The sequence below is a fragment of the Poecile atricapillus genome, chromosome 11 (assembly GCF_030490865.1).
Source record: "Poecile atricapillus isolate bPoeAtr1 chromosome 11, bPoeAtr1.hap1, whole genome shotgun sequence".
Taxonomy (NCBI): domain Eukaryota; kingdom Metazoa; phylum Chordata; class Aves; order Passeriformes; family Paridae; genus Poecile; species Poecile atricapillus.
The window spans coordinates 8,417,709-8,436,999 of record NC_081259.1 but is presented as its reverse complement, the minus strand read 5'-3'; the positions used below and the strand labels follow the sequence as shown (position 1 = coordinate 8,436,999).

Below are 19,291 nucleotides of genomic sequence, written 5' to 3'. Positions count from 1 at the left end.
ACAAGACTTGTATCTGCACTGCAGAATGAATGTGAAAACTGACCTGAACCTAAGCACTCGGCCTGCCTCTAAAATTTGATCATCTTTCCCCCTACAGAAGGGGGGGCTATAACTCAGTCAGAAGAGCACCCAGGTCTCCAGCATGATTATGATGGACTGATGCATTAGAAGAAAAGTACTTCTCACATCCAAAGTCTGGAAGTGCATGAAGGAGTGAGCCAGAAGCAAATCCAAGGGCCTGAGGTAGATTCACATTGAAAACACAACCTGAGCCTCCAACACTTGGCAAATGTCTCAGATATAAATAGTTACAAGTGGGAAAGTGCACATGCAAATCGGGCAGGGAAGTAGGGCAGCTACTGTAAAAGGCCAGTTTACAGAGAGGATGAAAATCTGACTTTGAAAGGCTGTCTCAGGATTGATGTAAACATTATTAAAAGAGAGGCAGGTGCTTAGTTTACATGAAGGGTCACAGTAAAACAGCAGTCAACAGCAGCAGGACCATTTAAGGTGTTTGAATGTGACCCTACCCAGTCTTCGGCCACTACAGACATGATAATGCAATCATACAACATAATTCCACACTTAATTGTCTCTGAATTAATTTGCCCTGGTTTTACTGGCATTATTTTGGCTGATATTACTGACATGTGGCAAAAGTGCCAAGCAAATCACCAAAAAACAAGGCTCCCCAAACTATGCATCATTTCCATTTGAAATGAATGGTGATTCTCCCTCCTTCTCTGACATTTTGTATTTGCCAAAAGTAACTGCATAATTATAAGTTATGTGCGAGAAACAGAAGGTAACATTCAGTGTTATTTTCCATACTTTCTACTGAGCATCAAACCTAACAAACAGCATATATGGCTGTTCTCTTATGTACAACCACTCACAGCTGACCCATTAATGAACTCACAAAACCTGTGCAAGCACACACCCAGCCTGGGCAAACAAACATGAGGAAAAAATAATAAACTCTAAGGTCTTTCTTTCCAGTTTCTCAGAGACACATCATGCTCAGTTCATTAATTCTTCATTTAACAAGTCTGTTTCATTTAGCTTGTTTTGGTTGGCATTCAATTAGAAATTCATGTACAGGACAATTTTTTCCCTTTTTAAAACAGAACACTTGCTGTATTTCATCCAATAAAACATCAGGAGGTAAAGTGGAAGCTGCAACACCAGCTAAAGCCAGGCACAATAATCCTGAATTAAGCAAAACACCTGTATATGGCCCTGTCCACAGGATTATCACTAATCATTAAAAGGGCTGGGTAAAATTTGTTGCTCAGTAAATAAGCAAAGAGAACAAATTGAGAGTTACCCAGCTGGCAAATGTAAGTTAAAAAAAAATAAATAACCCAAACAGCCATGCTATCAGCTTTACTGTGATTTCAGTTATGGATGTATTTTGTCCTACCTGCCTCTACATTCTTAAGATTTACTGAGATTAGACTTCTGTCTACACTGAAAGAAAAGCCCTCCTATCCAACCACTCCTCATCTCCTGCCTTGCACAGCATCCAATTTTTGCTGGCTGCTCTGAAGACTACATATCAATACATATGTACATATATATATATATATATATATATATATGTGTGCACCCACAGATAAATGTACACACATAACATACACATGTGTATACACACATATATGTAAACCAGAAGATTTAAGCCTGGATTCCTTCTCCCACTGCACTGCTTGTTGCCTCTTGGGAGTCTCTCCAAGCCAGTCCACTCCTCAAAGGTACTGGAAATGTATTTCAGCCACTGTCACATTATCCCAGAACTTGCCCCTTCTCACACCCTTAATGTTTTTGCCAAGCTCTCCTGCCCAATCACAACTATCTCTGGATGCCCCAAACTCCCTTACAGTGGGAATCTGTGGATGCAAAAAAAAACTATATAGGTTTTATTTAGAGCCTATTGAAAACTGTGGAAAAGAAATTCATTGAGCTCTACGAATCAAAGATCATGCCTGGCTCAAGAAGCCTCTGAGTCCCACGTGGCTGGAGGGTGGGACAGTAGCCAGGGGAAGCACAACACATGCTTACTCTGATTTTCTACTCCTTCAAGCACCTGCTTTTGGCCAGTGCTAGAAAATACATGCTGAGTTTAAAAAATTTTACTTTTAGGACAAGACAGCATGTTTTTACATCAGGAGCAGAAGATACAGCATTTCTTTAGTGCATTTCTTCTACAAAGGTAAGAAAGATAGGAAATTAGCCAATTACTGCTATTACTTTATTTCATTAACAATGAAATCAAGCATTTTCCATGGTATGCCCTTGCTCTGGATCACTGATTATTAGTTTTATACCATCACTGCTATTTATTCTTTCCTAAATACATTTTGTTTCCATTCCCTCTTCTATAATTCTCAAAAAAATATCAGCAAGCAAATTTATTTTTATAAATTCCTAAACTGCTCCTAAAACTGTTTTATAATAAAAAGATAATAACAGTAACTGCTCAATAGTTTATCTGCACTGTGTCATCATTTGAAGCTTCATTTTTGTTCATTCATCGTCAAACTATTTCTTTTAAAATAATATTTCCACAATCTTCTATCAAGCAGTCTGGCTTCTTACTATCTATCTAGCAATTATTTTCCAGCAATAGAAGCTGGTTTAGATTTCAAGCATTTTCAGCACCTGATAACAAATCTATTTTCCTCATGTACAAGTTCAATTGCCAATTTGTGGGAATTATTTTGAAGCTGCTATTAAAATACTTGCAGTGGTATACAGAAGGAAAAAACTCACTGAGATCAATACTGTGGCTCTCCAGAGTTTACATCATAACAAGATGACAGCGCTCTAAACTCCTATCAACTACATAAAAATTAGTAAATAGCTGTATAAATGCAAAGAAATAAAGCTAATTAGCAATAAATCTGTCCAGAGCACTCACTAAAATTGATTTTAACTAAATGTAGATCAGGGGCAGCCTAACTTTCCCAGAAATCCAATATCTTCCTCAATTATTTCATTTTCTCCTCTACCCAAAAATGCAGAGAATTCACATGAAAGTCATTGCCAAAATCACTTGTCCATATTTTCTGTTAATTACAGAAGTAATCAGCTATCAGATTTCAAGAGCATGAGAGGCAGTATTTATGACTATAACTTTTGGTTCACATTTGAAGAAATTTGACAACATATATCTTAAGTAATGAGCAGAAGTGTTCAAGTGAATTAATAAATTTTTGGTCCCCTCTTATAATTATTTCATAAAAATTTTCTTATAATGCACTTGCAGTGAGAAAGCATTGTTCTAGAGTTCACAGGTGCAAGCAGTTATATAATTTCTCCTAAATGTAAAAATTTGAAAATGCATGGAGCCAGACCAAAACAGATTACCCTGCCCCACCAGGAGGAATCTCTACAGTCACTTTACTGAGCCAAGTCACCCAGGGGCTGGCAAGGAAGCCCATGAAGGCTTTGTACATCCTCTTTCTGAGGATGTGGTGACTGCCAAACTCCATCTCCCCAAACCCAGCACCGCTGCTCCAGTGGTGGCCCATGAGCTGCCCTGCAAGCCACAGACCACACTGGGGTCACAGACTGAGCTATTTTTGGGGTTCCCACCACACCACACCAGACCGACACATTCCCCCCCCATCAGCTGCAGAAAGCTTGGGAGCAGCACAGTCCAGCGACAAAGATGTAAAATGTGGACCACTCTGATTCAAATTATTCACTGAAAATTACTGACTCGTGTCCTTCAAATGCCTTTATCATTTATTACAAAGATTTTTAAGTGCGCCTCAGAAGGGTATGTTAATTTTAAATTCATTCAGAACAGAAACTTGCAGTTACCAAATACTTAATTATCAGTAAATTTACAGTGTCCTTGGGCACTGTTGGGTAATCAGAATGCTATTGTTTTCATTAAACAGCATTCTATTGATAGCACTAATGACTTCAGTTCTGCTTGATCAACAAGCAAATGATGCTTATTTGATGTTATGATAATTAATTGGCCTTTCAGGTGTTTTCACACCCCAATTCATTACTAAGAATTAGAATTTTTATGTTAAACACCTTAAAAAGAATATCAGTACTCCTCAAAAGACATTCTAAAAATAGGGTGTGGTTTAGTACTTCTTCCTTTTCTCACGATTTGTAATACAACATTCTCTGCCTAAAAACTGCAGGGAAAAAACCCCACATTTAACTCCCTTTCAAAAACCCAGCCTGAGCACTGTAAATACTCAGTTCATTTTATGTCTATCTGAAATTCCTTTAAGTCAAAGGAGATTTTCTGATTAAAATTTCTTTTATTTTTTTTTTTCTCTAAAGATTGAAGAAAACAGCCAACCTCACTTTCCCATAGTAGCAAGAAGGATCAAAAAATATGACTCCAACAGGGTGTACAAGCGAACAGGCTCCAGCCATTAATTCTCAAAGTCCCTGCCCAGTTGATAAAACACTGTACTCCAGCCTTCAGACCATGGAAGAGGGCTGTGAATAAGAAAATTCCAGATTCAAATTGAACTGAACCTTGAAAAGCCACCTGAAAGGAGTGCACCAGTCTTCCCACAATGTTCATCTGGCACCTGTCACCAACCTGGATGCGTTCAGTTCAACTCCCAACAAGGACAACCTTCAGAACACCTTCTGATGTCTTCACTAATGTGATACACCAGCCCACATCAGCAGCTGCCCTCCTCTCTGCAGATGAGTTTCCCAAACCCTGAATTTTTCTGCAAGCAAAACCCCCCCCAACATTTCAAATAAAGGTCTTAATGGTTTTTCTACTTTTCATTGCCCCTTCATTAAATGATTTTTAGAACATTATTCTTTTTAAGTAATTTCACATATTAAATATTTCATGTCTGCAAATAACAAAAAAAAAAATAACAGACATTCACAAGTTTTTGAGTGCTCAAAGGTAACACTATTTGCTGCTGTGTTGTTACTTTATAGAATTTTTTAGTCCCACAAATGTTTTAAATGGTACACCCCAATGTTATGGCGTAAGGGAAACCTTCATAGGCATGTAGAAAATATAAAATACTATAAAGTTCTGTTGCAGAATATTCCTTAGTGTTACTTTAAGTTTCCTACACTCCCAACAATTTGTCATGAATTTTGGAACACCTTTTTTCTGTAACTTCTTCCCAGAGCTGCTTCCTGAACATATTTTTTAAAACTGAATCTCATGCTTTCTTTTTAGAATTACCAGTTTTAACGTAAGAGAAAATGCTGTTTCCAGGTAGGCTGTGCCAGACTTTCTGAAGTGATCAGCAGTAACAGCCATGCTATTACTTGCTTTTTCAGAATTACAGAATACAAGATTTGCTGGATGTTCTACCAGTGAACCACTAAACAAAAAAAAAAAAAAAGCATATGACAACAAAGCTTTATTTTCCTATGTCCCCATATTCACATTAAACACGATTTGACATCCATTACAAGCCACTTGCTCCCAAAAGCATACAGACAGTCCTGTGTATATATCAAATGCAGAAGTGAAGAATGATACTGAAAAAACCCTCACTGTAAACAAACTGGATGTTTGTCAAAAAACAAGCTGATTGTTTGTCTGTAAATATTGACCAAAGTAAGGTTTTAGCTTTGCTATTTGCTGACTGAAGAGCAGCACAGGCAAGTACACAGGACACACAAGATTAGTCTGAATTTCAAACCTGGCAATCAGGTTCCAGCTACTACAGGGACTCTAGGCAATAAAGCAAACAGCCAGTGGCAGCCACATGCATTTACCAAGAAATCACTACAAATACTTTATCCTTACATCTCAACATTAGAAAGAATCATGATTTCATTTCTGAAAATGTATTTACTTCCAGGGATAGTTCAGTGATTTGATTTAAAGAGCAGTTTGAGTTAACCCACTAACCAAATAACCCCATATAATACATTTTCCTACTTTTTAAATTTAACTTGCAAATGCACAGCAAACACTTGAAAACTATCTCATAATTTTCACTCAGTGCAGCTGTGTTTCTCATATAGTTTGATCATCTCTGGTGTATGAAGCAATGTACATTTTGAAGCAATGTACATTTTGCTCTCAATCTTAATACAAACTGTAGCTGGATGAGAATAAACTAATGCATTTTCAAAGGCAAATTTAAGTGCCATAAGCAACCATAAGACAACAACATACAAGTTGTAAAACCTATATTAATACTTTAAAGCCAGGTCAATTTTTGCTAGTTCAGCACTGAAATAACTATCATGTATATTCTGCCAAGACACTTAAAAAGCACATTATCCAAATATCCTACAACTCTGTAAAGAAAATACAAATTAATGGTTATTCATGTGCCTGGAATAAATAACAAGTGCTGCTTCCAGAGAGAAAGAAGCTGTATATTTTCCTTTTCTCTCTCTGTTTCTTCCCGAAGGGGGAAAATTTTTTGCTAATCCAACATAAACACAATTGAAATAAAAATCTATTAACAATAAACATTATCAATTAGTACATCACAATGAAACACATTCTTTGCTTGTCCCAGCATAGGCATCTTACAAATATGTAATTTTTACAACTGACACATATGAAAAAAGCATCTCAAGTATGCAGTCTTATAAACAGGACTTGCAAACTGGTGGTAAGATAAATGAAAACAAAAATCAGATGACTTAATTGTGGCATGTGAATGTTATTTGTCAGTGATTCAGTAGAAAGCCTGTAGAAAACTTGAACCCTGTCCAGGGCCTGTACCACAAGGCTGCCTTCTTGCCCTGGTCGATTCTCAGATGAGGCAGTCAGCCAGTGATATATGCAAAATGTGCAGCCAGCGTGCAACTGCCGGGAATTTTCCTGCACAGCGACAATTCACTGCTCTCTGAAATTCTTATTCATAATTACCACTTTCATTTTAAATTTAGCAATGACGAAAGAGTATTTTGTCCTTAGGACCATCCTGAAAAAGCACGAGAGGGGCGTAGGTGGAGACACAATGAACCCTGGAGCCAATCTCGGATGCACCATCATTAACCTCCACACATACCACTCAGAGATGGAGCCAAGGCTCCTCAAACCCTGAACTGTTCACCACACACACACCCTTCCTAGAGCAAAGTGAGGATTGGCATGCTGCCTGTGTCTCACTCAGCTCTGCCAAGGGCAGAAAGGCTTTTGCACATCAGTAGATGAGGCAGAACCAATTCCTTAATGTCATATCAACCTTTTCATCAAAGTCGTCAGATACTACTTTAGAGAAGGAATAAAGAGGCATGTGCCAGCTATGAGACTAATGAACAGCTTTCCTCCAGCAAAACATAATTCAGCATGAACTCCATGTTACTGTTCTTTCCACCCCCTCACACATCTCCAGCTGATAGTACTCAACCAAAATGCCGACAAGTAAAACCACACACCTTTTAATTCAGCTATTGCACACCAGCACTAAGATTTCATTTCACAGTGCCATCCTACAGCTGCCCAACCTCAAACATTATTTACATATTCACATGCCTCCTTTTTTTTAAAACATGCATGGAACCTGGAGGGAGCAATGCAGGTGACAAAAGGGAACGCTTTGGAGAGCAAAGATATTGAGACTGGCAGCTTCCCCTAAAACATTAAAGACCATGATAAGCCTCAGTCCCATTTAGAGTTCAGAACCAAAGAGTTCTGGAGGACACCACTAAAACAAAATATGATTAAGTCTTGAGTCAGGAATCAGTTTGGAAATGTATAATGTTAGCTTGTCTGAAGAGCGAAAGAGCATTAAGATATATTTAAGCAAAAGACTAATACATCTCAGAAAGGCACATGTTCACTGAGTGTATCAGAAACAGATCAGAGAGTACAGGAAGTCCAGGAACACTCGGGTTTTATTTAGAAGAAAAACAACCCAACATCTGTGATCATTCAAGAACCAAGTCTCAAGTATGAATAAACTACAAGGAGCCCAAAGACTCAGATACATCCAAGTACTTCATCAAGTACATCACCCAAGTGATCATCCACAACAAAGAAGGAAGAAAACTTCCCCTATTGCTGTCTTATTCTGGAAGTATCCATAATGGAAAATTTATACTTAATTTTAAAGTTCTGTAATGGGGTATTTTTGGTAGGGATTCCATGTAGTCTGATCTAGAACAGTTCTTAGTGAGAATCCAGTTCCAGAGAAATAGTTTCACTTGGACCAACCCTAACTCACAGATGGCAGAGAATCCACAGAGACATTACACATTTTTAAAAACATGTTTCAAAACACTGGGAAATTTGGATTCTGTAGGCCTCAACACTTTGTTGTTATGTTGTTATTGTTATGGTCACTTAAGACATTCTTAATTCCAGTAGTATACTGTCCCCTTTACTGGAGATGTAGCTAGAAAGCATTCTTATTTTCCAGTCCTAATAAGAGAGTTTGAAAATGACCCTATACTTTTCTTAGTCATGGTTCATTTACTTTAATTTCAACAATGAAAATGCATATTTCAAACCTTCACTGGTAAGCAAAAAAAAACACTGCAACTGCTGTTCCTACAAACCTTCTTGCATGCCAAATAAATTTACTTTTTCTTTTTTTCCCCTTAAACCAGAAATATTGCCTGTTTTAGATGAAAATATAAAAAACTTAGCAGAGAAACTCTTATCTCTGAAACACTGAAATCTTGATGAAGCTCCAATAACTTGCCATTATATTCCTACACTGAAAATCTCATTACAATAAAAGGAAATTTTAATTATACAGCCTCGTTTTCTACTGGTCAAATCACTGCTTATTACAGAATGTGCAAAATATTTTCAGAGTGAGACATCTATGTGCAGAGGGCCAGGGTATCTCTTAAAGATACTTAAAAATAAAATAAATCCAAGAAAAACACTGGTGTCCCGTATATTGACATGAATATAATGCACAGGAGTAGTCATCAGACCGACCACTCTTTTCCCAAACTCTCTCAGGGCAGCCTCCATGGATGGATGCTAAATGAGCCACCTCTCAGTGACTGGGAACACAAGAATTTATCATTTCAAACTAAGCTTTTCTAGCTATCACAACTGTAAGTGTTTAAAGCTGGGCTCAAAATTGAGCTAGGAACTTTGTAGCAGCTTCACCGGACACAACACAATGGAAATCCAGCTCAGCCACAACCTGGCAGTGCTAACAGCAACACAAATTTTTGTCCATGGAAGGCTGAGACATGAGGCAGAGGGCAGTGATACAGTACCCAGTGCCTTTTACTAGCTAATTTTATGGCTATAATCCACTTTGCACAGCTACTTTACAATCAGCACCTCATTTCAGGGGCTGACTTTTGCCAGGTGTCAAGGGCACTGTGTTGGGCTGATTTAACACTTTCCATGTGGCAGAGGCTCAGCAAATCAAAATACCAGCCTCATGCTCACAGGCTGGTCACAGCAAACCTGCCACATGGCTTTAGCAGCCTGGCCCTCTTCAGGACACTGCTGGATGGAGATATACCAGACACAACCTGGTTTTCCTTATTGCCAATAGTATGTGGAGACTGGGGAAGGAACTCTGCAAAGCACAGTCCAGAAAACTGGAGACAATCTCCATTCTCAAAAGAATTAAACAGTCAATTGAATAAGATCTGAGAATACTGCTGTGATCTATTCATAAGTTACTTAAACTCTTCTTAATTCGAAGTAATCAGTTCCATCCCAAGTTCTAAAAGCATTTCCAGTTCAGTTTGAATTTTCCATCCAGATATTACAAGCAATACAGTTTTAAAATATATGCATTTCAAGGACATTTAACAGCACCCAGATGTCCACCTACCTTCACTAATAGAAAGAGCCAGCAGTAACAAGTTCCTAAAATTCCCTACTTGCATGGAATGATGTTCTGGGTTAGTACTGGGAAAATATTAGAGACCATTTTTCAACATCAGGCCTGCAGGTTCCTCAGAAACAGGTTTTGCTTTTACCCCTGAGGAATACAAATATGCAGTGTTTTTGTTCTTTGCAGCTCAGTGATTTACTGGCATGCCTCTTCCCATAAAATATTTGCATATATCTGAGAGTCAAACTGTTCTGATACATTCTGTGTTTGCCAGGAAGTGAACGCTTCAGTTCAGTGTAACTGAACATTTAAAGAACGACAGGCACCAGGACAAATGGCAGCATAATTAACATACCAATGAAGAGCCAGTTGTTAATTACTATCCATTTTAGGCATTTTGTATGAGCAACTTACCTGAAAAGCCTTTCCATCTGCATGCTGGCAAAGCCAGTAATTAAACAATTCAACACTCCTTTTGCTTGATTAGAGAAAAAATTACAATTATTTTATATTATTCTACTTGTCACATGCAGTTGACATTTAGATGAGAAAAACCTGCAGCAGCCCAGATCTAAGCATTTGAAATGAATACTATGAGCTGCCCTTGAACAAAACAACAACACACACACACCCAGGGCAGATGCAAGCTAACAGAGGCTTCCAATTTGACCCAGCTGATTACACTTCACAGTACCTGCTGGGCTGCAGGGAAGGCAGCACAGTTGCTACTCGCAACAGAAAAAGTACCACTTTTCTCTACGGAGGGCTTCAGATGCTCCCTGCAGAACAAATCTGAATTTATAAGCTGCTGAAAGACTTGGGAGTAGCACCAGCACAATGCCAGGATTCATTTACATTTCAACAACACTGAGAAGTCAATACAAAGCTCAGCACAGAGAAAATACAGTAGTTACAGGAGTTGTGAGAAAGATAGAGACACCTAAGTGTGAAAAGCGGGATTGAAACCACAGACAGGAATACCAAAGATAAGCAAAATGGAAACAAATGCTGACAAAAAAAGACAGAGGAAGCAGAAAGTTTAGAAACATTCATCAATATGTCGAGTGTCCAAAAGAAAGGATTTCTCTTTCTCCCTGTGCAGATGGCTTCGCTCAAGGAAGACCAGACTGCTCTGGGTACAAAAAAAAAAAGGAAATTACATCTATCTTGAAAAAGCTTCTAATTCATTACACATCGCATGACTACGGCCACTAATCCGTGCCAACAATAAAACTGAGACCCATTTGAAATTTTGATTATCCAAAATAAACTCTGAATCAGCTCTTGCTAAAAAATTGTCATTTGCGATTTCATCCTGCACTTTCAAACCATGTAATTTCTGCACATTAAAGGCCAGATCTTGCCAAAATCCTGTAACATTTTGTGACAAAGTAGTTCTTCCCTGAACAGACAGAAAGTGCATGGTCCGTGGGGGTTTATTCCATCTATTCATTTTCATGTGGGTTTTTATTTGAAACAATGGAAGATGACGAAGGATTATTTTTCTGAGGTTTCTTCATTGCATCTATCTTACTTGGATTATAATCAAAAGTCAAATAAAATGTACAAATCCAGCCTCATAAAATTTTTCTTTTCCTCACTTGACAGAATGATTGATACAGATGAGGTGACAGGAAATGCTTAAGAGCTGAACAAAGAAAACACTGTTAGCAAGAAGTAAACTGTACCAATGGTTTCTAGAGCAAGCATCCACCCACGATCCCTGGAATGTCACATTTTTGCCTCTGTCGTCCAGCAGCTGTAATGTTTTGCATGAAATACGTTGCAGAATGGTGAAGGAGCACCTCTGACTTTGGAGATTTCCTTCCCACACAACCTTTATTGAGCACAGTCCTAGTCAGAGAAGCTGGGGTTGGTATCTGCACACTTCTGCACCCAGGGGAGCATCTCTGCTCTCCCCAGAGCTGGCGAGACAGAACAGCTCATCCTGAGCTGATTCATCCATCTCAGAACTCTGCTGGCCAGCCAAAGACACTTGGCTATAGACTGGAAAATCTGCCAGAGATCTACGAGAGCCGCGATCTAAATTCCCATCTCTTAAACTCAAGACCCCTCTTTCTCTTTTCTCCTGCAAATTTTAATAACATTGTAATTTCTGCAGGTAGCACTGAATTAATACATTTTCCCTTCTTGCTTGTCAGTTATGAAGCAGTAAGACCCCCAAAATTACTCTGAACGACACACATATCTGATCTTCACTACCATTTAAGCATAATCTCTGAATACATCTTCATAATGACAGCCCCATTTCTGTCCTCTTAATAACAATAATCACTACATCAACAGGGTTATTTTGCCTTGACTATTTTGAAAAGGCTATTTTTTTTTCTTTTCTACCTAATCTCTATTGCAATTTTCCTTACTGCTAAGAAATATCAGCAACACCATATGGTATTACAGAAATCAGCAATATCTCTTTTGTTTTGCATTTTTATTACAGGAATGGGGAAACATTATTCTATTGAAAAAATATTTAGAACTAACCACAAGCTACATATGCAAATTTTAAATAACTATTTTGTGATAGAAGAGATGAAATCTTTTGTACGCCCTATACCTATATATTAGAAATATAAAAATAGTGGCATTTCTTCAATGCCAGTTACTGTTCAGTACACAGTCCTGAAGGACAAAACATTATCACAGAACAATTCAAGAGGCATTGGGATCTCATTCCATAGTTTGACTGAATTAAGGACCAATTCTGCAGTACAAGAGCTACAAAAACACTGGAAGAATAAGATCTGCAATGTAAACCTCCCATCAGCTAATGAGTGTTATAATTTTGAAACCCTTTTTTTTTTAACTTTATCTTAGAATGATGACTACTTTTTTGCATACCAGAAACATCAGAGCTCATTATAACCTCCATCACTACAACACTCCAGGATGCTGTTAAATTGATTTTTTTGTTTACTGGGTAGTCTATATTGTAATGAAGGGCAGAGTGGCAGCAATAAAACACAGCTTTTGGGCTTTGAGTTGAATGACTTTGAAATCTAAACACTGAAGTAGATTCTTTTTTTTAATCATCAATTTCAAAGCTGTTTGAAATATAAAGAAAAGAATGGCCAGATTGTCAGAAAGCCAGTTCCTTTCGGGAATATGAACTATGCAGCATCAAAAAAATTCTTCTACAAAACTTAATATCTTAGTAACTTCAGCCCAAATGTAGGACTGGGTAACAAATTATTTGGTTCTCAGAATATCTAGTTCAAATAGAAGAATAATTTATCTCCACTTAACTCCCAAGTCAAGCAAACACATAAAAACCAAAACCAGAACCCAATGCACTTACCTAAACCAAGAGCCCAGATGCAGGGCTGAGTTATAAGTCCTCATGAATATGACAGAAAATCTGCTGTTAACTCATTACAAACTGAAAGCAAAGATAGCTTATTTAATAATCTTTAGGTTAGAATGCCATTTTTTTGTATTTTGGATTAGCCATAGGCTGAAAGTACCCTCATGAGCTGCTGTGGTTGCAGCAGTGACGTCCCTAAGCCCCAGCAACTCCTTCTCTCATGTCACACCACCTCCCTCTACACATTTCTAGTAGATGTCTTTTTGAGGACATGCTGTTCTCCATACCTTTGTATTTGAGGCTCTCTGCTTAAAAAGAAATCACTGAAAGGAGCTTTAGGGCTTACATGGACAACTCAAGTTACTTTATTTTTTTTTCAATGAAATATAAAAATACAACCCTAAGGATTCATAAAATCGTAAAACATAGCCAAAAATGCATCCTGTGGGATCTTCCCTCTAAAGTAATTCTCAGTAAGCTCCGAAATTTCATGATTTCTTTTGACTTGACTTATGAGTTTGTGGCATTTTTGGCAATACAACTATGTGTACCTTCCATTCAGGGTACCTCACTTGGGAGAACTAAAAGGATAACTTTCAGTTCATTCCTCATCACCTGACCACAGGAGAAAGTTGCTGCTCACCCATCAGACTGAGCCAGACTGGAACTCATCACCCCAAACCAGGTGATGCCTCAGGAAAAAAAATTCCTAAACTCATGAACAGTTTTATGTTTTCATCCCACCCTGGCTAACACAAGAATCACCACTTCAGGTATTGCACTCAAGTAAAATCTGAACCCAAAGTAGCAACAGTTACGGACAAAGTTTGCATTCCAAAAATAATACATTTAAAACAGACATGGCACTAAGTAACTTTGCTGCAAGCAGTAATTTATTAAATGCTTGTTACACCTCCACAGTTTTTTTGTTCTTAAGTCCCATTTAATATGCCAATCTTATTTCAGGAGGAAATAAATTAACTGTGATGCTTTGTGCCAATGCAGATGAGCTTCCCACACACCTGTATTGTTTCACACTTCAGTTCGTCATCCGGAGTACGAGAAACCAACAAAGTACTCCCAACCAGCCCCGTTCCAAGGCTGAGCGTGCAGCGAGAGGAAGCAGCTTATCCCACCCAGCTTATCCCTCAGCTGTGGCAGGGTGATGTCCAGCTGCAGCTAAGCACAAACACCTTCACCAGAAAGAACTACCAGTGCACATCTAACAGAGCCCAGGAAGCCCACAGAGCCAGCCTTACTCCCACCACAAATCTGCTTCCTGACACTGCAGCTCCCGTGAGCCTCAGACGGGAAAGGATGCAAACTGCTCTTGCACCTATGAACTTCCCTAACTGAAGTTCTCCATTAAAAAAAGATCAGTGGAAAAGAGGATAAATCTGCACCAGACACACGAGAGAAGATGCTGCCACAGAGTATTGCATGGTTCTGTAGCAGGAGATCCCACACTGAAAGACCTTCACATGGTTAGAGAACACCCAGCTTTTCTCTCTCCGCTAATCCCCATTCCACTATCTAGAATATGACTAAAACCACATGTATTTGTATTGTGGTAGCTGCAAGTTAATGTCCTGCCTAAATTACCAACTGTTATTAGAACCCCAGACAATTGCTTAATAAAAATTTAATCATATTGTAATTTCTAATCATCATTAAAGATGCTTAACAAGTTAATCTTCTATTGTGCTCCCCTAACATCGCAGATCAGAAAGTCAACTGGTGCAAGGTGGCACAGCTTCACCAATACTAATAGGGCTATTCTCATGTTATTCCAGCTGAGGATCTGTCCCCAAGAGAAAACAACAGGATTAAAATCATTTCGCTACAGATTTTGACTGTTTCTCTGCACTGCTTTGCAGTTACTTATTTAAAAAAAAAAAAAAAAAGAACACTGAAAAATTATGATTTTAAAAAGCCACGGTACAAGTTCAGTATTTCACAGCTCTATCTTCTGCTGTCCGTGGTAGAGCAGAGGCAGCACACTGCTACAGATTGAGGGTCTCCTTTCCTCACAGCTCCCCATTGCAACTTCTCCCCGGTGTCTGACAACACTCATGCACAGAAAACGTGGGAGGATCATTAACAGGCAGCAAGTTTGTCTTTCAGCTCAGATCTGCTCCAGCCACCCAGTCAGGAGCAGAATGATGTTCTGCAACCTCAGCCTTGCAGAAGGTCATCTCAGTTCACTTCAGGAAACCAACACGTCTCCTTATCCTTCCCAGGGACCAGCAATCTGTGCTTCAGAGAGTTTGAGAACCACACTGCAAGTCAACTTTCACCGTGTCATGTGCACAGAGATGCCCACAGACAACACATTTGGCTCCTCTTTCCTTTTTTCTTTTACGTTTCCTCAATTCCATTTCACTCCCTCAATTCCCGAGGTGGTGGCAGGAGAACAATGGTGCAGCCCTGCTCAGAGTTAGGAGCAGTCCATGCATGCCATACCCTCCTGCAAACACCGCTTTTTGTGGGTTCAGCCACAGGCAGGCGGGTACAGAAAGTGGAAAAGGTGTGGAAGGGGCAATGGGCTCTGCTGAAACTCAGCAGTTTCAGCACTGACCTCTAAGCGGACAGGGCTGCTCCTTCATTGTGTAGCCTGGAGAGCAGAGGGAGAATGGCAAACCAAACCCAAGTGAAAAAATGCTGTTTGTATCCTCCTCTGTCTGCAAAACTGATTGTAGCTGTGAGTGCACACAGGGAAACTCTCTGTTATGATGCACAACAGGGTACCCTGGAAGCTAAATGGTTTTAATTTCATAACCTTCCTTTAAGTATTGATTTTATTTAGTATGTAGAATTTGATATTAAAACCTAATCTGACTGACAAATATCAGTTTCTGCTTACTGTGTTGGCACTTACTGTACCAAATTCATTGTTTATATCATAATATTTACTTTTAGCATGACAACTACACTACCAACTACAGCAGGATTTAATCTAATGAACAAGCTTTAAATATTAGCTGGCATTTACTCAAGCAAGCCTTTAATTGTAAGAACTCAACCTGACTCTACAAAAAATGACACAATGCAAGCACATATTAAAATAAGTAAAACTGGAATTGACCTTTAATAGCAATATTCTTCCTTAGTATTCTTCTTTCCCAGTGCAAGATCCATTGTCCCGCTTCTTTTTAATGTCAGATACTTGTTGATCCACACCAAGTTGACCCAAGTACATCTCCAAAATACTACTCTGCCCTTTCATCGAAACTCACTTTATTCCATCACGTACTGAACAAAATAGATGTCACATCTCACAGACAGGTAACAAAACGTCGGTGAATGCCTTCCCCCATGAAAAAAATTCATGGGAAAATGTTTGTAAGTTTCTTTTGTCAATAACTCTAGTATTAACAGCAAATATTTACTGCATCCTTTGGAAAGGAAAGAAACACAGGGCACATGCCGAGGTGCCCTTGGTCAGTTTCAACACCCTGTTTTGGCTTCACGAGCCGACAATAAAGCTGACAAACGTAGAGGCGGGGAAAGCCAATGTTGCTACTCGTCCCCAGGGCAGGCACGGGTCTGCCCGTCCCCGCTGCTCCGCTGCCCCGTGCCCGCCAATGCTTATGCACAACTCTTCATTTCTGCGGGGCTGCGGGAGCGCCGGCAGCCGGGCCGCGAGGGGCGGCGTGTCCCGAGCAACCCCCGCGGGCTCCCGGCTCCGCCGGCCCGGCTTTGCCCGGCCCGGGGTGCCGCGGGGGCGGCGGGAGGAGCGGCGGGACCGCCCCGGGGCTGCGGGGCCCGCGCCGGGCCGGGCGGGGGGAGCCGGCGGCGGGGGCGTGTTGTGCGGCGGGGCCACTTGGGGCGAGACGGCAGCTACTCACCGGGAGGGTTTACCGCCGCCGGCGTTGCCATCTTGTCTCTGAGAAGAATTAAGACAAATGCAAGAGGGGCGGAGGGATGCTCAGAGCAGCCCGGGGGAGGCGCGGGAGGGGCAGGCAGCCGACGCCAGGGCGGGCGGGCCGGGCGGCGCGGGGGCGGCGGCTGCTCCCGCCCCGGGACCGGCGGCGCTGCCCGCTCCGTGCGGGGCGGCCCAAGATGTCCGATGGCCCCGCGCCGCCTCTGCTCATGCGCCGCGCTCAGTGAGCATGTGCCGGGCGGCCGCACATGTGCGCTGGGCCCGCGGTCGCCGCTGCCCGGCCGGGACCCCCCGCCAGAACCGGCGGGAGCGTCCCCCGACACCGCCCCGGACCGGCCGCCCCCCTCGGGGCTCGAACCCGCGGCCCCGGGGCGCGAACTTCCCTGAGCCAGCGGCAGGCAGCGGAGCCCGCGGGCGGGGGCGCCGGGCCCTGGGTGGGTGCGGCCCAGCGCCCCCAGAGCCAGCGGGGCACTGAGGCACTGTCAGTGACCTCCGGCAGCGAGCGGGACCCACGCTAACTGTGGCACCCCTAAACTGAGGGAGAAAATTGGGGCGCTGTCCGTGACCTCTTACACCGAGCAGGATGGTTGGAGTGCTCTCTATCACCCTTAAATTGAGAGCAGGGTTTGAGGCGCTGTCCATCACCTCCAAAGCTGAGGGGGAAAGGTTGGGATGCTGTCCATGCCCTCCTAAACTTAAGGGGAAGATTGAAGTGCAGGTCACCACTGCCCAAAACTGAGCAGATGCCGAAGGGGAGCTGTAGAAGGATGTTGCCATCATCCCTGTTGTCCCCAGACAACGACATCCCTTTTCCCCTGAGGTGACAAGGTCCTCTGGAAGGGGGACAGAGCCCCATGAGTTCACACTCATCAAGTGTACAAAAGTATCCAGGAATTCTGACATTCTTTGCCATCCAGGTGGAGTGTATGAATGGTGTCATACTCCTCCAAAACCCCATGGTTTGCCTCACACTACGCTTGCTTTCATGCTAAGCAGTGAAAGCGAACAAACGATCCTTTTTTAGCTCACATTTCAAGGCTTTGCATTAGAAACACAAGGACAAAAAATACACTTTCAATGAAATTGGAGATTCTTCTCATAACTCAGGTCTTCAAGGGGAAAACCCCTCACTATCCCAGAATTAAACTGCAAGATTGCTGAAAAGCCACTGGTGTAATAACTGCAGCAGTCACATGTAATGTGTGTGAAATACTGGAAAAAAAAGAATGAATTTTGATGGCTTTGTCATCCCCCGGAATGCTGCAAAGCCCTGTTAATCTTTAAATTCCTGCTCATGGCTGTGCTCAGTTGCCCTAAACAGTCCTTCAGAAGTTGATGGGAGCAGCCAAAATGAAAAGTTACAAATCAATCCCTTGCTTTGCCAAATGAGTAACCTGAACCAGTTTATCCATTAAGATGTAAATTGGCAGAAAGACGGGGAAAGCATGGAGGCTGTGTTGACTCATTTCCTGTAGAGGAGTTTAATCAGAACGATACTAAATGCTCCTGGTTATCTAGAAAGTTTACTTTATCTTTGATTTATTGTGCTTCTCCCTATCAGATGTGGAGCTGTTTTTCCAAGTGTCTTACTGCTTCAGTGCCTGCTGATGCTGTAGAGTTTTGGATGCTCAGCAGGCAATCTTAATTCTCATCTCAAGGCATTTACCCTGCTAATACTAGACTGTTAATATCAGCAATTTTGCAAATGCAACTTATTTCTGTTCTGATAAAACATTGTGATTTGAGGGAATCTTGGTCACAGTTTTTCTAGACCCTTACCTTTTATGTAGAAGGTAAAATTTCGAGTGACTTACCCTGCTGCAGAGTCATAGCTCAGTTCTTGTAGGTTTCTGCAAAATCTGGTGTTCAGATTGCACAGGTAATGCTGGTCGTGAAAGCTTTTCCATGAGCCTCCATTATGTCAGGTTATGTATGTGCATAAAGGTTAAAAGGTCAAATTCCTAATACTCTAATGATAGTAAAATATCTTATAAACCCAGAATTTATAGCATTAGGCACTTCTGAAGTGTCCTCTGAAGACCTTTACAAGTGTTCAAAGGTTAAACCTTATCTCTCTTACCAGAAAAGCACTAATATTTATTTTGTTCCTATTTTAGAGATAAGCAAGCTGCCCTAAAAAAACTGGAGAGATCTGACAGTGCACTGTCATAGCTTTCAACAGACAGATGGAATAAGCCCTACAAGACTGAATATAAACCAATGAAACCACTCAACTGCCTGTGCTGTCCCCTTGCGTGATATCCCGTGAGATGTTAGATTAGCCCAGAAAATACACATTACAGGGTATTTGATATTGTGCTCTGCCTAAATGAGACCTTGGGGCTT

The 19,291-nt window shown here is 40.9% G+C and overlaps 1 protein-coding gene across 5 annotated transcripts in view; it reads right to left on the bottom strand.

Annotated features, from left to right (window-relative positions):
• The window catches only part of ARNT2 (aryl hydrocarbon receptor nuclear translocator 2), a 97,477-nt gene extending 78,577 nt beyond the window's left edge, over positions 1–18,900 (bottom strand). For 4 of the 5 annotated variants that reach the window (XM_058847014.1, XM_058847015.1, XM_058847019.1 and 1 more), the window contains exon 1: positions 16,911–17,025. In XM_058847014.1, coding sequence (XP_058702997.1) covers positions 16,911–16,941 — 31 coding nt within the window. In that variant the 5' untranslated portion in view covers positions 16,942–17,025. Of the gene's footprint in view, positions 1–16,910; positions 17,026–18,759 lie in introns of those variants that run through there. The other variant, XM_058847017.1, reaches the window with a different exon arrangement.
• Between the last annotated feature and the right edge of the window lie 391 nt (positions 18,901–19,291).